This window comes from Dromaius novaehollandiae, chromosome 9 (assembly GCF_036370855.1).
Source record: "Dromaius novaehollandiae isolate bDroNov1 chromosome 9, bDroNov1.hap1, whole genome shotgun sequence".
NCBI lineage: Eukaryota > Metazoa > Chordata > Aves > Casuariiformes > Dromaiidae > Dromaius > Dromaius novaehollandiae.
Genome location: NC_088106.1, coordinates 20,171,624 through 20,196,424, shown reverse-complemented (window position 1 = coordinate 20,196,424; position 24,801 = coordinate 20,171,624). Strand labels below are relative to the sequence as shown.

At 36.8% G+C, this 24,801-nt stretch overlaps 1 protein-coding gene across 5 annotated transcripts in view; it reads left to right on the top strand.

The window, feature by feature from the left end:
* Positions 1-21,412, top strand: part of DAW1 (dynein assembly factor with WD repeats 1) — a 34,758-nt gene extending 13,346 nt beyond the window's left edge. For 4 of the 5 annotated variants that reach the window (XM_026109793.2, XM_026109792.2, XM_064516883.1 and 1 more), the window contains 11 exons: positions 1,522-1,666; positions 5,398-5,456; positions 6,123-6,245; positions 8,213-8,312; positions 10,903-11,010; positions 12,128-12,234; positions 15,510-15,612; positions 17,110-17,224; positions 18,317-18,393; positions 19,888-20,050; positions 20,713-21,412. In XM_026109793.2, coding sequence (XP_025965578.1) covers positions 1,532-1,666; positions 5,398-5,456; positions 6,123-6,245; positions 8,213-8,312; positions 10,903-11,010; positions 12,128-12,234; positions 15,510-15,612; positions 17,110-17,224; positions 18,317-18,393; positions 19,888-20,050; positions 20,713-20,747 — 1,125 coding nt within the window. In that variant the 5' untranslated portion in view covers positions 1,522-1,531 and the 3' untranslated portion in view covers positions 20,748-21,412. The remainder of the gene's footprint in view (positions 1-1,521; positions 1,667-5,397; positions 5,457-6,122; positions 6,246-8,212; positions 8,313-10,902; positions 11,011-12,127; positions 12,235-15,509; positions 15,613-17,109; positions 17,225-18,316; positions 18,394-19,887; positions 20,051-20,712) is intronic. The other variant, XM_064516884.1, reaches the window with a different exon arrangement.
* Positions 21,413-24,801: the final 3,389 nt, after the last annotated feature.

Sequence of the window (24,801 nt, the reverse complement as noted above, 5' to 3'; positions counted from 1 at the left end):
TACTATGTGGAAGATGATCATCAATAACATCTAGCCCTGACTTTCAGACAGTTGGAAGGCACCAATGTTTAACTCATCTGTCGTCTTTGTGAAGAATAGAACAAATTTGTTGCAATGATTAATTGAAGGAGAGTTGACTTGGCAGGTTACTATACTGACATAGGTTTGATACTACTACGTGTAACTTGTGCAACAGTGCTTGAGAAGTTATTTGACCTACTGACATTTTGTGCAGTCTGTGACAGAATATAGTTATATCTCTAGTGGATCTTTTCACAAAACATTTTGTTTGGCATCATAGAGAGATTATCAGGGCTATCAGATTTTATGTACCTCCTTTGGCTAAGGTCTTCTATGTACCAAAAGAAGGAAAAAAAGGAAAGCTGAGAGCTCTCATATGGTTTTGATCATAGTAGGCAGCAAACATCTCTACACAACTGGGTCTGGTTGGAAGAGCTTCGGAAAGGGCTAAAAATTACACCTTTAAGTTAAGTTACCAAAACCCATGGAGCTTAGAAAGATATGAAGTAATGTGATTGTCTTGTTACTGATGGTCATATGGAAGAGTCCTTGCTTGCGGACAAAACCTAGAAGGCAGCGTAGCCTGCACGTGCAAGCTGAAAAATCCAAATTAAAAAATTACATGTTTTTGTCTACCTGAAACTGTCCAACTTAGTATTCTGGATAAATCCTAATGAGTCACTTTGTTTATGGAAAGATATAAGCTGTCTCATATGAATTAATAGGAGTATAAGCACTGAGAGAATACTAATTTAGGAGAATATGACTCCATTTTAGAGGACTGATTAAGAAGATCCCTTTTAGGCTGTGATGATTTACATGATAATAAAATGCTAGGCTTTCTCAGTAGGATCAGTTAGAAGTCTTTGTTAGTGCTCTGACTGACGCGTATTGTCAACCCTCAGTGTTTCTTGTGGATGGCCAGAAATGAGCAGTTTATCTGATGATATGAAAAATAGATACGATTCCACCAACTGGATGTGAACCACTTCCTGGGAGCTGCATAAACACCAATGGACCGTGTACCGCATTTTGGAAGTTATTGTTAATAGGCATAATTTGTGAAGCCATGGACAGAGATTATTTTAATACTTTCATATATATTTTATCATGTTGTTACTCAGTGTGCTTTTGGAGAATTTATGAAACTCCACTTTAATTTAGATATTTATTCCTAAACTACCAGTTTTGCAAACTTATCTCCTGCATCTGACCCTCTATGGAAACCCTTTGAAAAGGAAGAGGTCTTGCCAAGCTAAAATTTTTAAAAGTCAGATCTTACTGAACTGCTATACTAAAAGAGGGAAAGAAGTACAGAAACAGAAAAAGATTTATTCATGTGTCTTTAAGCCATTATAGAATGGGATAAATTTTATATAAATAATAATTTTATATAAATAATTGCTTACTTACGTTTCTCTGTAAGTAAACAATATGTTTTTATATCATAACTATTGTCAGAGGATGAAATCTGTTTTTTAATTTTTTTTTCATAACTAGCACAGATGTCATGGCTTTAGTAGAAGAAATTCAGAAAGGAGAACCTCTCATCACAGCTTCGTGCAAGGAACAGGTCATACATTTAATACGAAGATTGCAAGAGAAGCTTGGGGAACAAGAGGATCACAAGTTCTATCTTTTTAAGGTCAGAGGCATCTTAAAAATAATTTTGGGGATTTGGGGGTGTTTCAGTTGTAATTGGGTGAGTACATTTTTACTGATGTATGTTGTGACTGAACACAAAATTTAGACTCTATGACCAGTTTCTCAGTTGTTTTTAATCACCTCTGCAGTGTTTGGAGAGATTGACTCTGGCCTGGCTATATCTGCTAGGAATTCCCCCAAAAGGCTGGAAGTATAACTGTTCCTAAACACTGTTTACACAGGCTGATGTACAAGGGTGTGTTTTGGATGGAGAAAAGTAATTATCCTATTTGTCAAATGACTTTGTGAACCAGCAACACCCAGAGCTATGTTTAAACAAAAACTGTGAATAGAACTCAAATAAATTAGCTGATGGGAAAGGCCCTGAATATTTTTCTACACATTTCTTTCTGTTTTTCATTTTGTGTAAATTACGATTATTTTATATATTCTGCTACATATGGCAATACTGGTTGTCATTACTTTCTGCCAGCCAAGGGATATGATACAGAAATTCAGAGATTTTCAAGGGTTGGGGCCATGTAGGCTTTCTGTGGTGGATTCTGTCGGTAAGGCTGGAATAATAGATGGTATAGGTGGTTAAAAACAAAAAGATTATTAGCAGTCTTTCTTACTGTTTGGCTTGCAAAGCTGATGAAAAGGTAGTAATAGGAATGTACCCAATAGTGTGGATCTTATAAAAGATAATTTATATAGTGGTTCATTATCTGGAGATAATTTAAGGTTAATAAAATGCCAGGCCTTGCAACCATCACCTTTATAACAGGCCCAAGGCTAGTAGTGAACTTAAGGAATTTTCGTCTTTTATTTTACTCACATTCACCTTTCTTTTCTTTGAGTAAGGGAAAGTGTAGTTGCTGTGTTGATACTGTCTTACACTATGTAAAATTGTCACCCTTTAAGTTGTAAAGGTTTGAATACTGATGGTGTGATCTTCAGCTTCCACACAACGTTTTGTATGTTTATTTTAAAGAAGTAAGCTTTTTAAGAGTAATGACTAGAAGTGACCTCTCAGGACTTCAAGTCCAGTCTTCAGTCTATGGGAAGAGAATAGGTTTAGCTGTCTTTAATTGCGGAAAGAAAAATAAAAAATTATATTTAATGCCAGAGATTGCATTTTAGTCTGTAATAATTAAGTGTTGTATCTTTATTGTGTCAGCAGATGGCAATGTGTAGCTGTTTAAAATTGTTGATCACTATGTTATTGTCACATTGAATTTAGAGGGAAGAAGAGAAATCTTGTGTTTTTAGTATTTTTTTTTGTATTGGTTTATTTGATTAAAAACATGACTTAAAATGTTACAAGAAATCATTTGGATTCTTTTGAACAATAGGACATAACTGGGTGAATTATATAAAAGATTTGTATATTTAAACTTGGAAACAAAGCTATGTATAATAAGGAATTTTAAATTTAAAGAGATTTTGTTGTGTTTTAAGATATACGCTTTGTTGTGACAATGCCTTGATTTTCATAGTCTTTTAAAATTGTTCATCACAGGCACTGATGAATAATCAAATGTATATCTGAATTTCATTGTAAATAATATATTTGTTCTTTGTTGGGTATAGTGCATTGTTTGATTTTCTTTATTTGAAAATAATAGAAGCAGGCAAATCTGATCAGTGTTGGCTTATTTCCTTCATTCAGGAGTAGTTAGAAGTGTGTGAAAAGAACTTGTTTTATGTTTCAGTTCCATTTAATGCAAATGAGTACTATAGTACTAGTACAACATGCATATAAGCACTAGTGTAAGTACTAATACAACCTACAAGTATTAGAAGCTGCTGAGATACCAATACGATGGGGCGAGACTGGTGAGGGGAGAAAACATTTCTCTGAACAATGTTCCAGATGTTTGCATTGTTTGGAAATGAATATTTTTCCCTGATGCACAGGAGCATAATGTAAAAAGGGTATGTAAGCAGTGATATAAACCCACCTTTACTGTAATTTCCAGTAACTGTGATGATGGTGTTGTTAGACACCCAGCAGAGAGCAAGCTATTTTGACAGGTTCTCAGGTTTTAAGCTATTACAAATGAATGGCATGCTGTACTGATCTGCAGATTTTGTCTTAGGGACTGGTATAGCGGATTTTGCAGAATTGAGGTTTTTGATATCACCGATTATTGTACCACTTGACTCAAGCAGCTCTTGCTGATTTAGAGCTCTGTAGATGAAGCAACTGCAGCATTGGGCCTGGAAAGAACAGTGCTACTTCTGCTGGGGAAAAAAAAATCATGATCTGAAATTGAACATAAACCCATTGCGTTTTCCTCCCTTTTTGTTCATACTTTTTAGATATATTTGTTGTTCAGAGCTGCCTGCATAGAGCCCTAAAAACGTCATGGATCAAATTTCCATAAATTTCCATAATTAGCCATGCTCACATGCATACATTTGTATACTTTGGGTGTTTGAAAAAAGCAAAATATTTTTGTCGTCTCCACATCTTCATGGCCCATTCCCACTGCAGTACCAGAAAAGGGAACTTGTCTTGCTTTCTGTAGAGAATAGATATTGCTCTTTTTCTAACATAAAATACCTCTCTGTTGCTCTGTCTCTGTCTCTCTCTCTTTCTCAATCCTTCACCCGAACCTTGTTGTTTCTCTTCCATTTTGATCAGTTCCTACTCTTCTGAGATCTCTGAGCTCCCTTTATTTTCCTTTCTGAATCTATGGGTGGCAGCTGAGAAAGATGTAAGAAAGCAAGAGATAAGGACAACAAGTTCAAATGGCCTCGCTCGTAAATCATGTCGTCTTCATTCTCGATGCTACAGAGGACCTAATGGACCACTGTTGTGTTTTTAACACCCCTTTATTTCATCGTCAGCAGTTGCTGTGATTTCCCAGATTATGATTTTATTATACTTTGACTCAAGCAGAAGCCAGCTTGTGAGAGATGGAAGTTTTCAAACACAAACCATGTTATACAATCACCAGGTTACTCAAACACAAATGCAATTATACTATTTTGTCATTTTTAAAATATCAGGACAGACTGGCTTTTGTTGGGCAGCCTTTGAAGCTATCTTTACCTATGTTTAATAAAATTAAAATGTTACTACGAGTATGAAGTAATTTACATAAAGAATATGTACTGTCTGACTGAGGGTCTTAGAACCAGCGTTAGAAAAATAGTGTCCTTCATAACCTAAACGATACAGGCAGAAATTAAATTTGAAATCTCTTTGAATTTTATCCCGAGAAGTATCTTTGTTTTAGTTCTGTGTGCCCTTTTTCTTATGACCCCAAAGGATGGACCTGTACCTTTAATTTTGTTCTTCCCATTTTTAGAACGATACCATGTACTAGCCAAAAGCATCCGGTAACATAAACGGTTCAAAATACTCAGTTCACCTGCATCCTTGGGTCACTGCATGAGGCTTAGCAGCAGTTAGGATTTTTTTCATCAGTCAGTTCATCAGGCATGGTCCCCTTACCCATTTGTTTTGCTTTTTCAGCTCTGGTGTAGGGTTACTTTGCTGGAGGAAAAGGAAACAGGGAGGAAAGACTATGCAATTTTCACAGAGATAACCTGATGAGGCATGTTTTTTTCAGTTAGTGGCTAATGTATTACAGTCATAAACTGCTAAGTAGACTGGAGGAGGAGAAAATACTAAGCTACTTAATATTCTGAGTAATTTGATTTTATGAAAAAATTGCATCAGATCTTGTTTTCTTCTCCCCCTCCCCCCTTGTATTTCAGGTACTTAGGGCACATATATTACCACTGACTAATGTAGCATTTAACAAATCCGGTTCCCGGTAAGTTGTTTTTAAATTCAGAATTTATGATTACTAATGGCAGTTTTGTATTTGTAAATTAAATTGTAAGTGAATTTCAGTGTCCTTATTTTCCTGAAAAACAGAAGTCAGCCGTGCTGCTTCTAAGCCACTTTAGATTGGTGATTAGATTTCAGGCCTCTCTGGGAGATCCAATAGGAAATGCAAAAAAGTGGTGGATGAGATTCAGTTTATATATTTTTTTTCTTCCAAGATGATAGCTTGTTGATAATTAATGCATTTAACAAAGAAGCACCTTTATGGCAAGAAAATGAATGTCATTAAAAGCAAATGAGTCTTTGACATAAATTCATTTGGAACTTTGATTGTAGTGGAATTCTGCATTAACTGATTTCGCTCTGGGCCTAGGCCTAATAATTTTTTCTTTTGTGTCTCAGAAGGAGCAGCTTGATTTTTAATTGAAATACATTAAAGTTTAGAAATAAATTATTTTTTATGATTAATATTAAAAAAAGAAAGAAAAGGAATAGGAATGTCCATGGTCATTAATCAATGTTTTGGAAAGAAATAAAAGATTTAGGAGCTGGAACAATACTGCCTGAAATCTGTGGAAATAATTAATTTGGCTGTGCTCCAGGACCATTAAGATACTTGTAGTATTCAGAAATTAATTTCTCTTTATTTTAGCTTTATCACTGGAAGTTATGACAGAACCTGCAAAGTATGGGATACTGCATCAGGAGAAGAGTTACGTACACTGGAGGGACATAGAAATGTTGTCTATGCAATAGCTTTCAACAATCCGTATGGGTAAATATATTTTCTCTGAGATGCATCATTATTGCTAATCAGGCTATTTTGCAAATTCAGAATTGTTACTATAATTTTAACATAAAATAAATTATTTAATCTCAACTGAAACTATTCAAATTCTGAACTGGGAAAGTTACACTGTAGCTGATAACCACAGGAAGACACTGTATATTATTTGTATAAGGGACACATTCAAGCATGTTTTCTGCTTTAATTTGTAAGTTAATATTTAGAAATTCACAGCTAAAATTTCATTAGGTATTCAGTGTCTTGAAAAAATATATATGACTCAGTATAAATAACATATTGAAACAGATTTTTTTCTGATAATATCTATATAATCAGATTGTGTTCTGAATGTTAATCATTCTTTATTGCCTCCATATAATTGTATATGATAAAAGAGAGATGCTTATGACCGCTTCTTTGCTTCAGTTATGGAGAAATAACATTTCTATCATGACAGAAGTGGATTTCTCCATTTGGCGTTACACGTTCATTATTATTTAGGACATGATTTGGAAATGTCAAGGCTGTTGAGTAGTTTTCATTAAGTCCACAGGGTGCCGCTGTGTGGATGTCAGATATGCACTTGTGCATCTTTTGTTTTCTGCAATAACTGTTTGCCTTGGTCAGAACTGCCACCTGTTAAATAAAGGGAATTACATGTTAGGTACTGAAGTTTTATTGTCATCCACTTCTGGAGGAAGCTTTTGTGTCAAAATAATCATTTTGCTTCTCTGCAAAACAAGACAGAAATTAATTTGTATTTTTACATTGAATTGCATTACTTTTTTCACAGTCAGATGTCGTATTTACCAGTTCAGCAGTACACGATTGCCTTTAGGAAATAAATGTTGAGGACTTGTTCTTAGGTTATTCTGAGCATCATCTGTGCCTTCTAAATGGAAAGACTAGAACCTACTGTGTCTTCTACTCTGGTATTATTCTTTACTTTAAAAGAACAATCTATGAAATTGTTCTACTTGGTCCAGAGGAACTACATATGACAAAAATTTGTTCTGAGATCAATAATTAGACTGTGACATAAACTCATAAAAGTGGAGAAGCAATATGTAGCAAATATCTGCTATTTGTATGAGAGAAAGCCTGATGAAACTCTTGAGCTACTTTTACATTAAAAGTCCGGTAAAAAAGGGTGTTTTTCTGATAATCTCTAGGTTTCTGTACAGTGTCCCTCACTGCATTTTCTGGGCACCTAACTTCAGTTCGGTCTTGCTCTAATTGCGTTTAGTTACAACACTCCCATTGACTTCAGTGGGAGGAGAGTTGGACCTTTGAAGTTCGGGTAAGCTGTTTATAATACCGATTTATAACTGTTTACAAAACAAACAAACCCTGAATGCATGAGAGGTCTGTCTGATGAAATGACATTACTTTTGAGTATGTCTGGAAGCACAGCAGATAACCTCACCCCTAGTGTAAGTTAGTCAACAGTTATGAACACCTCTGCCCTAATGGATAGGCACAGTGGTTGTTTTACAAACTAATTATTTCTGCAATTTTTTTTTACTGTAATATAACTTCAATTTGTGAAAGCCTGCTCCAGGATCTTGTAATGTAGCAAAATGCATGCAAGAGCAGAAATCACTTCATGAGCTTCTTGCAAGAGCTCTTGATCTGTTGACCTGTGACTTTGTCAAGCTCGTACAGAGGGTGTGTGACCACGGACAGAAGTGAAGGAAATTGTCCTTTGCTCTATATACAGGAGCACAAGGAGAGAAGTTCCCAGCTCCCATTCTTCTCCTTGCAAATCTGCACAGGAGCAGCCACTACCAATTGAATAAGTTTATTGCTAAGCTAAGAGCTTGTGCCTGAGAGTTTGAAGAAATATACTGCTGTTATGCTTTGAAGTTAGTGTATTGTTTCTGATTTCTACTGTCTTTGAAATCAGATTTTCTCTTTTCTTTTCTAAATAAAAATGACAGTGTTTTTCCATTTAGTGACAAGATTGCCACTGGATCTTTTGATAAAACCTGCAAATTGTGGAGTACAGAAACAGGAAAATGTTATCATACTTTCAGAGGACATACAGCAGAAATAGTGAGTACTGATGGACATTTCTTATTCCTCTACATTCCATACAAAGTCATACATAGCTGTGGGCTTCAAGTGTCTGTGAGCTGACACTGGAAGGGGCTCCTATTCTGCATCTATTCTCACATACAGACATTGTGCGTGAACATGTATGAAAAAGCATTCTGACAGTTCTTAAGAAATAGAACAAAACATTGTACACAGTTTGAGAGGTTATTTTTATTCTTAGCTTGTTACAGTTGCTCTTGTTTGTCAAATGTTAACACATTTTTGAAAACAATAGAACAATCTGAATTTTCAGTTTATTGCACATATTATTCCTTGATTTGTTTACATTTTACCCATTTTTTCTAATATTTTACACTGCCTTTCATATTTGCAGAAATGAATATACAAGAACATCATTGCTTGAATTGCTGTCTTTTACATTAACATTTGTACTAATAGTATAGGACCGATGGGAGTCATAGAAGAATTTCCAAAATAAAATAGCATTTTAAGTATGTTAACTGAGAATATGTGGGATACAGAAATGCCAAAGACATATGACAGCAAAACAGTTTAAGCTTAGAAATGCTCAGTTTCCTTTTCAATGCACTAGGAGGCCTGATAGCAAAAGTAACTGTATTGATTGACAGCATTTCAGTTTAAAAGAGCAGGGCCAATCTACTGAAACACTCTTTTGGTGCAGAATATATTTCTGCATAAAAGTAGCTATAGAATCATTACTGAGTAAAGCATTTCCGGAAACTGTTTCTGGAAAAACGCTACATTTCATTTGTAGATTGCAAGACCTATAACTAGTGTACGAAAATGCTGATTTACCTTGGTGGAAGCTGGGTTGGTTTCAGTAGGTTTTTGGTTCTACAGATATTTTGAAACAGTTATCTCTTAGGACAAAAAACACATTTGCTTACTGAGACAGACTGTAGTGATTTTGCTTCTACAAATCAGGTAGCTAAATATTTAAAGGCCCTTTCAATTTCCTCTGACTTCCATAGGGGTGGGATTAGGCCTAACATGTTCTGAGCTGTGCTAACAAATATTTGGTAGAAGAGTGCACCCAGCAGAAAATTCTGTGTTTTTCTATATGAGACCTGTTTCTAGAAGAAGACTGTTATTGCACGTGTTGCATTGCTGGCAAGGGCATGTCCATGTCTATTCAATATTAAAAAAGAAAAGGGCATCATAATGAAAATGCACCAGTGACCTCAAATACTGTTTTCCTTTTTATGTGGCACCTCCTGTTCTTTATTAGCAGGACAATCATATTGAATAATACAAAGAGCAGGGAGCTGACTACATCATTTTTTAATGTGAAAAATGAATTAAGGAAATTGATAAGGTTTCGTTCATGCTTTTTCATTATTAAATAAATATGAAATGGTGAGGACACATCCAACCTTTGGCAAATGGCCTAGATAACAACAGCTGTTAAGATAAGAGTGTGAGTGTACACAGCATGTGTGAGTGAAATACACACACTTGGTTTGCCCCAGACTGATCGTGTTGAAGAGCAAGGCATCCATCAGCCCCCCAAGTGATGATGTTAGAGAGGAGGACAGCTGTCAGCCGGATTGAACAGTAACTGGGGATTTCAAAGAGATGTTTGAAACAAAGAAGTAGAAGAGCCTGAAAAGAAGAATGAAAGAAGCAAGGCAATTTGTAACAAGGGGGAGGAGGCACTTGCCTGGAAACAGCAGTAGTCAAAACCGGCTTTGGCACTGCCAGAAGTGGCCCTGCTGGCATCACTCTGTCTGCCCCAGACCAGGAAGAGCGACCTCCCTGTTGGCATCTGCATCCAGCTAGTGGGTTGTCAGCACAAGGTGCAACAAGTAGAGCCCCCCTCAAAAGTGTATATATGTGAATTTGGCTGCCTTCCCTCCAGTGTGTGGATCAGCAGGTTGTAGGGGCGGCACGGTTCCCATAAATCAGGGCACGCATGTCTGCAGGAAGCTGTACTCCTGGAAGGGAGGGTGAGCCTCTAACCCACGCGAGAAGGGGATGTGCGCACATGCGGCAGTGTGAATGTGTGCGTGTGATTAAAACTTCCTGGGGTTACAGAAGGATGTTTAGAAATGTGTAGGTGTTTATGTACATTACATAAGTATCTAATGTTGTGGTTTGTGTGTTACATTTCTGGTCCTCATCCTGAATGTATAGTTCTCTGATTGCCAATTAATCGTTGTTTTTAATAAATTAAATAACTGCTTCAGTCCTGGTTTTGATTTAAACTTTGGGAGCTAAATAGCTTTTCTCTGTGATGCAAAATGAAAGAACCCCTAAAAACTGAATTTTGATCCAGGCTCAGAAAATAATACAGGAAATGTTCCCGTAAGTCTTTTTTTTAACACATAGTCATTGTAAAGCAGCCAGTAAATCCAATTGATTTTAGTAGTCCTCCAAGCTATGTGATAAGGATTTGTTGCTTTCTTAGTGAACTGTCAGAACCACCTTGCAATTTTCTGTAGGTCATAAACTATTAAGTGGGACTGTTGTCGTATTCAGAAATTTTAATCCTGACCCATTGTTTTCAGAAAATTTATATAAATCATCTTCTTTCCCACTTTTTTTCTCCAATGTTTTTTTGCTACAGGTATGTTTATCCTTTAATCTTCAAAGCACCTTAGTGGCAACTGGAAGCATGGATACTACAGCCAAGCTGTGGGATATAGAGAAAGGAGAAGAAGCAGTCACTTTACGTGTATGCTTTCCTTCTTTATATTTTTTTAAGGTGTTTCTTTCTTTTTTAGTTTTCTGACTGAGATAAGTGACAGTATACTTATTAATTTGTGTTTTAAAACTTAAATTTCTGTTACCAGGTGTGTCGTACAGTGACTGCCATTACAAAACAGATTAAGCAAACTTGAAGGGAATAAGGAATCTATGGTGTTTTATAATAAATATGATTCATCAAAAGACAGATTTTCTCATTTCAGTGACTTTACTGTTACAGGTCGGAATGCCTTCCATTACTTACTAAAACGTTGCTATACTGTAATTTATTGCCTCCTCTGCATTAACGTAAAGCAACTTTGAGGACATTAATGTCAGAAGCTACATCTTTATGGGTTGTCTTCCTGAAAAAGTAAGCAGAGGAAAGTTATCTTGGTATCTCTGGACTATAATTTCTCTTTGCTTTATATGGCATGCCAGGATTTCATGGATTCAGTGTTTTGGCCAGAGCAGTTAAGTTTCCATACGTCTCTCTCACACAAATTCTAAATAATGGGCAGCGCATAAGCTTCTTTCTTTGGTGTATGTGACCTATAGAGCGGGGGAGGCAGTTCCTCCTCCTTGACTTTCTCTCCCTTAGAGCCTTAAGCAGAGGAAAGAGCATTGGAAGAGGCAGATCTTCAGCTTCCAAGTATGCTTAATGGTCATTTCTCCAAGCATCTGCACCAAGGCCAATGACAAGCTGTACTGTAGTTTACTGTAAATAAATCATCTGATATTAGTATGTGTTGGTGAACAAAAACGATTCTGTTTAAAGCAGATATGGAAAAGAACAGTTACACGTCTGATTCATTATCTATCATTGCAGAATTGCTCATGCGTTTTATTGGTTAGTGCTTAAGTGATGTGCCTGATTTTTGCAGTTATTGGGATATTGACTATTCCACAGCCCAGTAGATCTTTCTGTCAAAATTGTGATATACTGGACAAGGCAGTTATATGTTAAAGCGTTATAGAAGGATTATACAACAATACAAATAAAACTCCTTTGATTTCCTTAATGCTACTGAAAAAGCTACCTATTGAACTAAGTCTGGAAAAAGTCTTACTTACATTCTCATACTCCTTTTTTAATATCCTCTCAGGGGCACTCAGCAGAAATTATTGCGTTGTCTTTTAACACCACAGGAGATAGGATTATCACTGGCTCCTTTGACCATACAGTTGCAGTGTGGGATGTTGGCACTGGCAGGTACTAAAGTATTAATAAATGTCATTTTGCATTTCATGTTTTAATGGCAAATGGAAAGGACAACGTTGAGCTAAGAATTACAGAGCTTGCACTTTTGCTTCTTTTTGCGTAGGCGTTCCTTCATCTTTCCTTTTATTACTTTTGCTCCCTTTCTTCTTCTGAAAAGGAATCCTGCTCACCAAATGATTTTCTGTGCAAAAGGTTTAGATTTTTATTCTAAATTTCCATTTTCTTAGGAATACTAAGGAGGCAGATGGAATGGAGTGATTCTGTGTTTGTTACTAGGGAATTCTCCAAACAGGAAGATATTTTATCAGTATGGAAACTCATGGTTTAGAAGGTGTCTAGTTTTTTTTAGATGAAATAGAGTGTTAAAATAAAAAGAAAAGGTATGTTATGTCATAGGAAATTAGTCTGGTTGCTTTGTCTTTAAAAAACGTAGAGGGTTTGTTTTCCTTCTCACGCTGCTTTATGTCAGTATACGTTTATAAAGAGAAAATTTGGTCTCTCTGACTGCAGAGAACAAAATGTCTCGATTATGATGCCAACAAATAATAATGTAGTAGCTAAATACTAGCTGGTTATATTATCCTGACAAATCCTCTTGTTTTTTCAACTGGAAACTCAGTATAAGTGGATTAATAAAATGGTTGCCCTGATTACTGACAATGTAATTTATGAAGATAAAGATTCTATTAAATTTTCAGAGAAGATGTCTGTCTGTGAGAGCAAGGGGAATATCTCTGTAATTAATATGTGAAGGGAAAGTGTAAGCATAGTGATATCTTGGAATAATGAACTTAAGGTGTATTGCTTCAAAATCAGAGTAATCATGTGATTAAAAAAAGTAATGTACACATGGTTTATCATTTAGGGCTTGATTCTGTAAGCTTTGAACATATACAACTTAAGCAGTTTAATGTTTGGCATGACTAAGGAGGCACTCAGCAGATCAGGCGTTTGCATTCAGGATTGTTGTTCAGCCTGCTGTTCTTGCAAATGTTTGTTGGAAAAAAGCTTCTTCTTTCATCATCTCGTCTGGACCTGCAGTGAAGCCAAAGTCTTAGGATTTTCATGTTGCATTCTTTTTTTCTAAGAAATGACGGTGGACTTCACATCAGGATCAAATAGCAGGAAGTGGAATATGAAGGAGGAAATTCTTGTTTAAACACTAGTAGCTCTGGTAGTCAGCTAGTGGGCAATATAATTGTGCCAGGGTCAGCATGCAGTCTTTGAGGTGGCAGTGAGTCATGTAGACATTTAGTAATAGAGAAAGGTTGTAGTTAAGAAAGACTTGTGAGCAAATCCTACTTTTCTGAATCCTGGTTCAGGGAAATTTGCAAAAATCTTGTATGTAGGGTTGTGTGTGCTCTTTTCTTTCACTGTATGGAACATATGAGAAACATCGCTCTGCAAATACGACTGTGATGCTTCAAGATCCTTTCAGTTTTGCTGGCTGACTTTGATGAGTGCCTGTGTTCCTCAGTTTTTTTCTGATAGCTATCCAGAATTGTCCTGAGGGAGCTGAAGTAGGGACAAGAAATTTAAATCTTGGAAGGTTCAAGATTCACTTTGAAAATGTTTAAAATTGAAAAAAAAAAAGGGGGAGGAATATATGAAAAAGTATTTCATCAGTCAATGACAAACACAGTCAGCTATGGTTCATTCGAAGGTGCTTTCAGAGCTTCGTTTGACAGATTTAACAGCCTGTAACTGGAGTCGGGAGCGGGGGACACCAGAACACTGTGTGAGAGAGAGTTTCTTCTTATTTACAATTATGGTGCAAATACTAAAGCATCTACATATTAAATTTCACTATTCATGAATATTTATACCAGTAATACTTGTGGAAATTGAAGACTAAAGAAGTATTAGCATGACTAAACCTTAATTTTTTCTTAATTTAAATAGAGAAGTTTTATGGTATTTCACAACCCCGTTGTACAGGCTTTTCCTAATTGTATATCTCTTAATTCATGGTTTCTATGAGACAAGTTGCACACATTGCTATTCATTCAGCTTACTGATTGGAGTTTTAGCAGGTTGAAGATTGGACTGCCTTTTCAAAATTTGGAAATCAAAATGTTTGTCATGATTAGGTATTAGGTATTACAATAACAGCAGTCTTGATGGCCAAATAAAATATTCACAAAATTAAGAAGTTTCCCACTGTTTCTGTTTTCTGTTTGCTGATTTTTGTTTTTACTGTAGAAAGGTCTGTACAATTACAACAGACTCACATTGTTAGAAGTTAAAAGAAGTAATTTTATAAGATGACATGAGCATAATCAAGTTTTTGTTATCATAAACAAATAGAAAATTCATTTGCTCAAGAGTGCATTGTGCATTTTGCATTATGATTTATTCATGATCTATTCATTCAGCATATATGTTAATTTAGCTCCTTATATCTTATCCAACTAATAAAAACATTTCAGTTACTTAAACTCATTTAGTTCTTTTTCTAGTCATTACTTTGTCCACTACTTAAAACTGTTTTCTATTAATGATATGGTAATATTAGAATTGTAATAATATCTGAAGTTACTAATCCTTTAATGTCTATCAATTAATCTTTTTTAAAGAGTTCATTGCTTTATAGGCCATTAATTCATAGTAAGCGCTTATGGCTAATTGTACCTCTCTATTCAGCTAAAGCTGATTGAAGAATTTAATGGAAGTAGCATTGTCAGTCCTTGTGCAGCAAGATGTTTAGCATTAATGAGGATTAGAAGTCATATTTCAGTTTTGCCCTCATTTGTCAGTTACTTGAGTACATGCTCAAATTAAGTACCTGATTAAGTCTCAGTCGATCTGCAGTGGATTTTATAAAAAGATTTAGATTAAACACTTTGGTGATACAGAATTTGAAAGATACACTGTATGCAATTTGTTGAAATAGAATACTGGGAGATGAATGTGGAAAACCTTGCTGTTTGTACTTTGGATGTAGATGAATAAAAGAAATCTGTTTCTGGCATTACCAAGTCATAACGTTTTACCAGGAATACATTCATTAAAATAATTCTTAACGAGAAGAGAGGACTCTTCCATTTTACTCCCTATTTCCTCTTTGTATCAAAGAGAAAAAATGGAGATGATGTAGTACTAGAGTCTAAATGAGCTGTATCACTCCACTTAAGTGCTTTAATGGATAAAACAGTGATGACTGAACCCCTTAACTATACAATCTTACAAGCTTGCTTAAAAATACATACCTGTATCAAAATACACACTAAAAATATTAATTTTCTTTTTCTTTTTTTTTTTTGTAGGAAGCTACATACTTTAATAGGTCACCGGGGAGAGATTAGCAGTGCACAGTTCAACTGGGACTGCTCTCTCATTGTTACTGGATCAATGGACAAAACGTGCATGGTAAGGAATCGGAATATGGATGTGCTGCTTCTGTATAAGATCTCTCTTGCTGCAACAAGTAATTTATTGTCAGATTTTATGTAGAAAGTGGTGAATCCCTGCAGTTTTTGTTACAGATTCAGAAAAACATTGTAGCTTATTTAAAAACCTGTTCTATAAATTAGCTGAGTGATTTGTAAGGTTACCCCGTACAGCTAAACTAGAAGGCATGTTTTGGAATGCCATTATAACTAATTTACTGCTGTGGTATCAAAGAGAAAGGACTGTTTTACAGTTCATGTCATGGAACCTAACTCAGAGGTTATTGCTTATTGCTTCTTGTGGCACAGCCATCAAATGTGACTTTTGGCAGGTCAGTAGAAGATAGGTTTTCAGTAAGAATATCTGTGATTTTGAGTGTTAAATTGGAAAAGGTGTACATTTCAATGGTGAGAGTTTGTCTACCCTCCTCTGCACATCACTGAAACAGAATTGAGGTGGAGGTGCTCAGAAGTTCTGCAAATTTGGTCTGCTAGCATTTAGAGTAGAGCACCCATATTTATAGCATCCTTTATTTTGCCCTCTACAGAACAGATAAAGCTATAATATTTCTGAATCCAACTCTTCACAGTTTATTGCAGAAGAAGTTGTTACCATAAGGGTGGAGTTTTGCTTATTAGAGGAGGAATTGGGGGAATCCAGCATCTGACATGCTTCTGAGGTCCAAGCCTACCATATCACGTGTAGAAACTGAATAGCTTGGAAGACATTCCACAAGATGAATTAATGGAGTCTCATCTGAATAAATATCTTTGTGGTATCACAGCTAAAATAAACGGGAGTTCATAACAGCTATATTTAGGGGAAAAAAAGGAACTAGGAGAGCAAAATACATTCCAGTTTTTTAGTTTTGACTAAGATGTGCACAAGGGGGAGTGAACTGGACTAATTTGATTGGCTTCACTTGCTAGATCCCACACATTGCGTATTATTACCCTTGACAAAAGTATCATCTCTTAATTAAGTAGCTACTGCTTTTCCGGTAGCATAAGCAGATTGTAGTAATTTAGATAGATACTGGTTCTTTTCCTGAGTTTGATTTTTCTCTCTGATAGCTTTTTTACTGTATTTTTAGAATTCTTTTCAGCTCAGTTTCTGCTGAAGCTTCCTCATCAGCTACTTTATATGAAAATATACCTAGGAGCTTTTTATATGAGCTTATTCATTTCAGTGAAGCCCAGTTAAATAATGATATATATTTTTAAATCTCATTTAATCAATACTCCAAAATATAATATATATTGGATTGCATTAAACTCTAAGCAGTGACTCTTTATTAGTTTATATTCAGGTTTAACATTAACACATCTAGTCAGACATCAGAAAGGCCCTATACATGTCACGTTACTGATCAGCTAGATATCTATCAAGGAAATTAGTCAAAATAAACACCAAAATTACCCTTATTTACGTAGAATATTTTAGATGGTTTATTTATTTATTTTTATGCATCTGCAGCTGTGGAATGCTATGACTGGGACACATATAGCAACTTTGACAGGTCACAGTGATGAAATATTGGATGTCTGTTTTGATTATGCTGGCCAGCGTATTGCAACTGCCTCTGCTGATGGTAAGTGAAATGATTTGGATTGGGACTGCTATAAGGATTGCAATGGTAGTGTAAAAACACATTTGTCCTTTTTCTTTAGTTTTGCTCTAAATGCAGCTTGATCAAAGCAGAGTTTCATGACTGAAACTACAGATCAAGCTATGTTTGTTCCATTATAGAAAGTTTAGCATTAAACTTAAAAAGTTTTCCCCAGTGAAAATTTTCGTATTTTTCACACACTAATCAAATCAAAACATCTTTCTTCTTTAACCTCAGGCTTTTAGGGAAATAAATTTCTTGTGGCTGGAAGTATGTTTAAAAAATATAGGGAGGTAGGTTTTGAGTGAAGTTTGGTTTAGGTGGCTCAAATTTAGGCTTAAATGAAAAAGGTGGTTGGAAGTTTAGTAGTGGATTTGCTACTAGGTCTTCCTAATGCACAGCAAGAGAATGCATAGTAAAGAGCTAGTGAACTAAGCAATTGTGTTTTATTATTGATATGCAGCAAATTTTGTATGCTTATTATTTTTTATGAATCACAATAAATAGCTTCCTGTATTCACCTGCACAGTGTTTTATTATAGCACATAATGATGATACCATCTTTTTTTTACATACTTATTTAGTATATTGATTCTGCACTTTCAGGAACAGCATACCAGACTAGGTGGGGGAGCACTACTTGGATCTGATTTGCTGTAGTTGCTAAGTGAAGACATAATATAATGTAAAAAGCCTTTTGAAATACAATGACTAGCTTATTAAATATAATTAATAGCTTATTAAATACAACAAATATCTAAAAGGTCATGAAAGCTTTCTGAATATAATGTAAAAAACTTTCTGAAATTACAGACTAAAGTGGTCCTTGTTCAAAGTGGACTTTTTACAAGTTTCACTGCAGAAGCCATTATGAAGTTAACCTTTTCCAACCATATTACAGATACTCTGTTACCCTTTTTCCTTGGGGAAAACTAGAAAGATTGCTGTCTACTTCTGTTGAAATCAAACCTGAGGATGAGGCCCTTCTGAGGCCCATTCATTTATTAAAATGTTCTTATTAAAATACATGCTTCAGCAGAATAATCACAAATGGATTTTTATCTACTACAACAGGCTCAGGAAGAGTTTATAATGCAGAAACAAAAATGTGCATTGCAAAGATAGAAGGGCATGGAGGTGAAATTTCAAAGGTGAGTTGTATGATTTGCACTCTTTCTTATTAAGTTCTGTGTGACATCCAATCCACCAGTTATTCCGTAACACGGGAAGAAAGTTAAAGAATAAGTTAAATTTTTTAGTCTCTTGATGACATCTTAAGGCTATTGCCTTCTGAGACTTTTACCATCACCCTCTTCCCTTGCTTTCACTAGATCTACTCCTCTTTACTCTTTTTAATTTCTCTGCATGCCTGATTATGGAAGGGAACAGAAAGATCATATTTCTGTGACAAAATACATGGTGCATCTATTTGTACAGGGGAATTGGAAGCCTAAAGCCCATTTCAAAAATCACTTGGTTATGAGAAGTACACTCATGTACTTCACTGAATTTCCTGTCCAGCTCAATTTTCAGTGCCAAAGTTCAGTTCCAAAGGCATTTAGTTACTTCCGTTTTTTTTTATTTTAGTTAATATCAATAAGTAATTAAATTAATTAATTAGTTTAAAAAAAGCTGTTATTTAATCCTTGTAACTTTTTCTCATTCTTTCAGATAGTTAGTTTTCATTAGCTCTGAGGCTAGTGTGCTAAGTCTGTGCTACTTTGATGCTTTTTGTTAATGAAATACTAATATTTTGAAATTAGAATAGTTCTTCATAAACAAAACTCACGGTCTTTCCTTGTGTTGATTATAATTGCTCTAATGAGAGAATGTTAAGTTCAGAAGGGCTAGTCTTTCCTCACTTAGTATATTCTGTGCAATACTTCACACTCACTGTGCGCTGAGGAATGCAGTTAATATTTGCTGAAATGTGGAAGGGTTACAGACAATATCCGTCAGGGTCCTTAGTGCTGGCATGGATTTCTTCGTTGGAAGTGAGAATTTGCTGATCTGGGAGCATTCTGAAAAGTCAATCTATTTCTGCAGATGTTCTTCATGGCTGTGATCACTTGGGAACGTTATTGCTTGGAAATTTGATTTCTGGGGAGTGGGCATTTTGCCCTCAGTAATTAAGCAAGATTGCATTACATAATACACCTGGTATTTTCTGGTTAGTCTTTTAAAAATATATGTGATTAACTGGAAATGCATGCAAACTTGGCAATGAATGTTTGACAAAATATGAAGACATCCTACAAAATAAGTTGCCTTCGGTGGGAATTTGAATATTACAGAGACATTGTCATTTAATGTAGAATGCTATAAAATACGTATTTTACATAGGAATAATGATGTTTAAATAAAGTTGTTACCATTGCAGAGCAAATGTGATTTGGTGGGATAATACTCTAAAGTCCTGGCCCTATAATGAGGTCAGTGTGGATGGACATTTGTATGTATACAAAGTTTCCAGCTGCAAAAGTTTGCTGGGGTGACTCTAGTGGTATACTGTACTTAATTTTAGCTGAAAAACCAAATGCAAGAGTTGCTGACTTCTGGTTTCATGTTTTAATCACTAGATATGCTTCCTTTTCTAGGTATACTGACATGCTGAATAATATCACTCTTCTCTTTTTTTCTTAAAGATATGTTTCAACCCTAAAGGCAACCGTATACTAACAGCCAGCTCTGATAAAACTGCTCGACTCTGGGATGCTGCTACTGGACAGTGCATTCAGATACTAGAGGGTCACAATGATGAAATATTCTCCTGTGCTTTCAATTACAAAGGCAATATAATCATTACAGGTAATTAATGTTCTTCAAAGTAGACTTTTTCTTCATTTTTTAGAATCTTATATTTTAAATCTTGTTATTCAAAAATTTATAGAGTCTGAAAGATCTCAAATGCAGGTACTAGCAGTATCTCAATATATAGTCAAGAAAAGCTAGAAACTCACTTTGGAACTGAGGCTTAAGTGAGTACTGCCACAATCAAATTTGAGTAGAGGCATAGGCATTCCCTGCCAGCAGTGCTATGGTCATGTATGAGCCACAGACCAGTTGCTGAGGCATGTTCTCACGCTGCATTGCAGTGAGGGAGCTCTGGATGTGCAAAATGAAAAGTTTCTTAAATGGGAGCAGACCTTTTGTGGATTTGGCACTGCGCTCTGTTTAGGTTTCATTCACTTCAGAAAAAGGAAGTCCTGGGAGTGGGAAAACACATAAATAGAGTATTTGTGATTGCTTGCTTGGATCTATTGGCTGAACCACCAAAATACAGGGTGCAGGATGACCTCAACTAAAAATATCACTGCAGGTCCTGCTATTTCTTGCTAGTCATGCGCAGAAAAGATTTGTTTCTCTGGATCATCTGAATTCTAGATAGCTGTTGATTTAAGTTTGAACAAAAATGGGTAAGTTATACAATATAGCCAAAGTATTCCCTCACAATGTATATTTATTACTAGGGAGCAAGGATAACACCTGTAGAATATGGCGCTGACTGAAGACAAGGAATGATCCAGTTTGGCACGTGCCTTGACCAACATCATGAATTTCATAGTCAATAAATATTAGTTTTCCAGATCTGTTTTCTTTTACTCTCTTTGTTGGGTTTCAGCTTTGCTGAAGTAGACAAGTTACCTAGATTTTTACAGGTTTGAGTTCACTGACGTCTCCTAGGTGTAGAATTGTGCAATCACGGAATAGTTGAGGTTGGAAGGGACCTGTGGAAATCATCAACTCCACCATCCGCTACTCAGAGCTGGGTCAACTAGAACAGGTTGCCCAGGGCTGTGTCCCACTGGGTTTTGAATATCTCCAAGGATGGAGACTCTACAACCTTTCTGGGCAACCAACCTGTTCCAGTGTTCAATCACCCTTACAGTAAAAAAAAGTATTTTCCTATGTTTAAATGAAATTTCCTGTGTTTCAATTTGTGCTCATTGCCTCTTTTCCTGTCACTGGATGCCACTGAGAAGAGTCTGGCTCCATCTTCTCAGTTACCTGATTGTGAATGAACCCGGTAGGCTGGCCCCACTTGTTTGTGTGTAGTGCTTTTAATAAAAAAATAGCATTCTCAAGTGTGAAAGGGGTGTTTTTATGCATCTGCTTTAGGTACTTTTGTATTTTTTTTGTTGTTTCATAATAAAGGATTGTGTTAAAATACCAGTTATGTTACTTGTAATACAATGTCCCATTTGGTATTTTTGGGGAAAGATATTAGCAATCATTTGTGAACTGCACTGCTATTAACTACCACATGCAGTAGTTAAACTCCCACTCCCTCCCCTTTCACACTTGCCCACATCTTTCCATTAATTCCATTCCTTTCTATTCATTCCTCATTCTTCTGTTTTTACCTGAGGTTAAAAAAAAATTGAATGGTGACACCAACTTTGAATCCTGACCCAAAGATTGTGGCTCACATGAGGAAACAGCAGAAACAAAAGATTTGGAGCTAAGGATTGTAATGTAAACTGAGCCATGGCAGGGGGACTTTTACCACCATACAATGAAATCCCACCCAGGCTTCTCTCTCTCCAGCAATTGCCAACAGGCTTCACCTGGGCAGAGCTCTCCCCGCCTGCCAGCCGAGCACCTGGAACTGCGGCTGCTCTTTGCATGGGGTAGCAAAGGAGCAAAGCTCGACTGGTCGGTCCCAGCACTGGTGGAGGAACGGATGACAAGGCAAGGAGTGCGGGACTGAGTGAACTATGCAATGGGTGAGATGGTGACTGAGAGAGAGAAGGAAGTGGGTGGCAGAGAAAACAGTTGAAGGTATTTGTATTGCATATTTCTGAGTGGTTATATATTTCTCAGTGTTAAATTTAATATGAAGTTACCAATGCTGGTGCATTCTGACTCTGAGCGTTGGCTCACATTGTTTGTATGGGCAGGAACAACATTGCCTCTGTCACTTGGGAGGTGTTCTGGTCATTTTAAGTAGAGCCGTCTTGTGGGAGAACTTGGCAGTGTGCTGCAGATCGTTCAAGGTTAAACCTTTACCAGTAGGTAAAGTGGCAGATATTAGTGTTACAGTAATGCTTGTAGTATTTCCTTCTGTTTTGCATAAAGACTTCTGACTTCACCAGGGCGTCTTGGTAATTCTGATTTGAAAGGGGCAGGAAGAGCAGTGTAGTTTTGTCTGTGTCATTTTAGAACTGCCCAGTGCCCCTAGATAAATTTGCACCTGTACATAGAGATGAGAGAGAGATGATTTCTGTTTAGCAAAAATGGAGGAAAGCTAGTATAATGAAATGTGCACAAATACTATTAAATAGTTAAAAACTGAAATTTGACCTTCCATGAAACCATCATAAAGTAAAAAATTCTCTGGACTGCAAATAAGAGGTAGATTTTTTGCCTGATCTTTCAGATTATGGTCTTTTCTGTTGTCTTTTCCCTTGTGATTTTTCTCTTAAGCTATGCTGGTGATTAAGTGAATCAAATGTGTAGTAGCTTTTGGCTTCCAGCTCTTCTCGTCCTATTTTTATGACACAATGACAAGCGAGTTGAGGTCTCAGAGACCAAGTGTTGGACTGGCTGTTTGGGTTCTGCTTCTGGCTTTCCCTGGATTCCCTGTGTGGATACGAATAGGACGGCTTTTCAGTCTAAGCTATCCAGGATTCTTGCTCACGTGTGAAATACCTGCATGTTCAGGGTGATGCACAGCACTGCTGAAAAGCACGCTGACTTGGTGGCTCATAAGAAATTAAATCATACTCTAGGTATCATCATGTAAATGCTTTGATGCTAGGCTCTCTGCACCTTGGTTTACCCATTGTGGTATCAAACTGACTCCTTTCTTTAATTCTACCTCAGTCCCCAAGACAAAACTGCGTATGTCTGTGCTATACCTCTATTGTCTGGTGCCATTTTAGTCTTACCCAAACATCTGGATTCTGTGCTCCTTGCACTCTCCAAGTGACCACGGTAATCACTGGGCAGTTGGAGGAGGATGAGGCTCTTGACATTATCGTGAGGTGCTGGTAGCTTGTTCCACTGTGACTTTATTGAAAGGCATTACCTTAGGAGACTCCTGAAGTGTGCCTTAGTAAGGACTGTCACTGTGGAAATCAGATTTGCTTTATTGTGTCCCTTAGTCCACTAAATCCTTCCATTATATACCTCTGCAAATACCCACATCTGTTTTTCTGGGAAAGAAGCCCTCAACTTATTTGTGTCACGTAATTTTCCTCGGATGGAACATACGTTTTACAAGACAAGAGCAAGGTTTTCTGTGAAAGTGTATGACGTGTACTTGGACTCTTGAAATTGGAATTCTTTCCTGAATATGTGAGGGTAATAACACTCATGCCCACTGATGTTTTGAAAGTGGCATTTAGTGAGAACCTCCTTTTCAGTTCCATGTGATCACTTGTGTTTCCTGGGCACGTAGTGAAAGGATATGAAATACATGCTGCGGGGTTGTATTTTCCAGTTTGCTGCACTTTACTGTCTCACTTTCAGCAGAAGTTGGGAGAAGGGCACAGTACTGCATGGCTAAATCTGTTTTTGCTACAGATAATTTTAATTAGTTTCCTCGTCCAGCCACCTAGTTTAACTGTCCATCCTGCTAAATGCTTCACAGGTACAAGCTATATCCTGAGGGCCGATTCCTAGTGACAACAAGGGCTTTAGAGTGGGTTTGCAAAATTAAAGCTAGTGGTATCATGAGTTTGCTTATGGTTACCAAAGGTAAGGAATGGGTCTGGCTTGAATTAAATTTCTTAAATTGGCTCATGCAGACGTGCCTTCCCTCTCGGCTGGAGATTTGATTTATGAAGTAGCTCATGTGGGCGGTTTGTTTCAGACTTCATCATCTCTCTGACGCTCAGAACGTCGGAGCCAGGACTCATGGCGCCGTTCCTCTGCCTATCTGTCGTGTGGCTCTGTGTCAAACCAGACGGGATACAGTGAAATTGCCCTCTCCAGAAAAGTTACCTGCTGAATTTAATAGGGTAACTACAAACAGGTGACAATTTTTATCATGAACCACTATAAAATGATTAATTTATTGATGATGTTATGAGAATCTTCAATGTTAGCATGAAAGAACATTATAGCTTTTCAGATTATAGTTTAATGGAAAATTACAGTTTTTCAGCTTCTAATGATCCCAACATTAAAAGCACCCCGAACAAAACCAAACTAAAAAAATAAGTTTTTAAATACTTATTTTTCAGTAATACTCTGCTACCACAGAGTAACTCTCTTTTGTTTGAATTTGAGTACCTGCAGGCCAGCATGTGCTCTTCATTCGGGCGGGCAGCAGAGCCGACGGGGGAAGGCACCTTCCTCCCACCTCCGCGCACGGAGCGGGACCACGGGAGCGGCAGCACTGGCGCGCTCCAGCACGGCCCCGCTCCCTCCAGCAGCGGCTGTAAGCAGATGCTGGGGCAAACGTGACTGCTGCTCCCATGGGCAGTCTCTGGTTGCCAGGGGATCCCCTGAGCCTCACGGGGTTTGTCTGTGTAGTCAGCTGTGGTGCATCTCTTTCAAGTACTTGTCCAGCCTCCACCTGAATCTACGTAAAAGCTTTGCATGTGCTGATT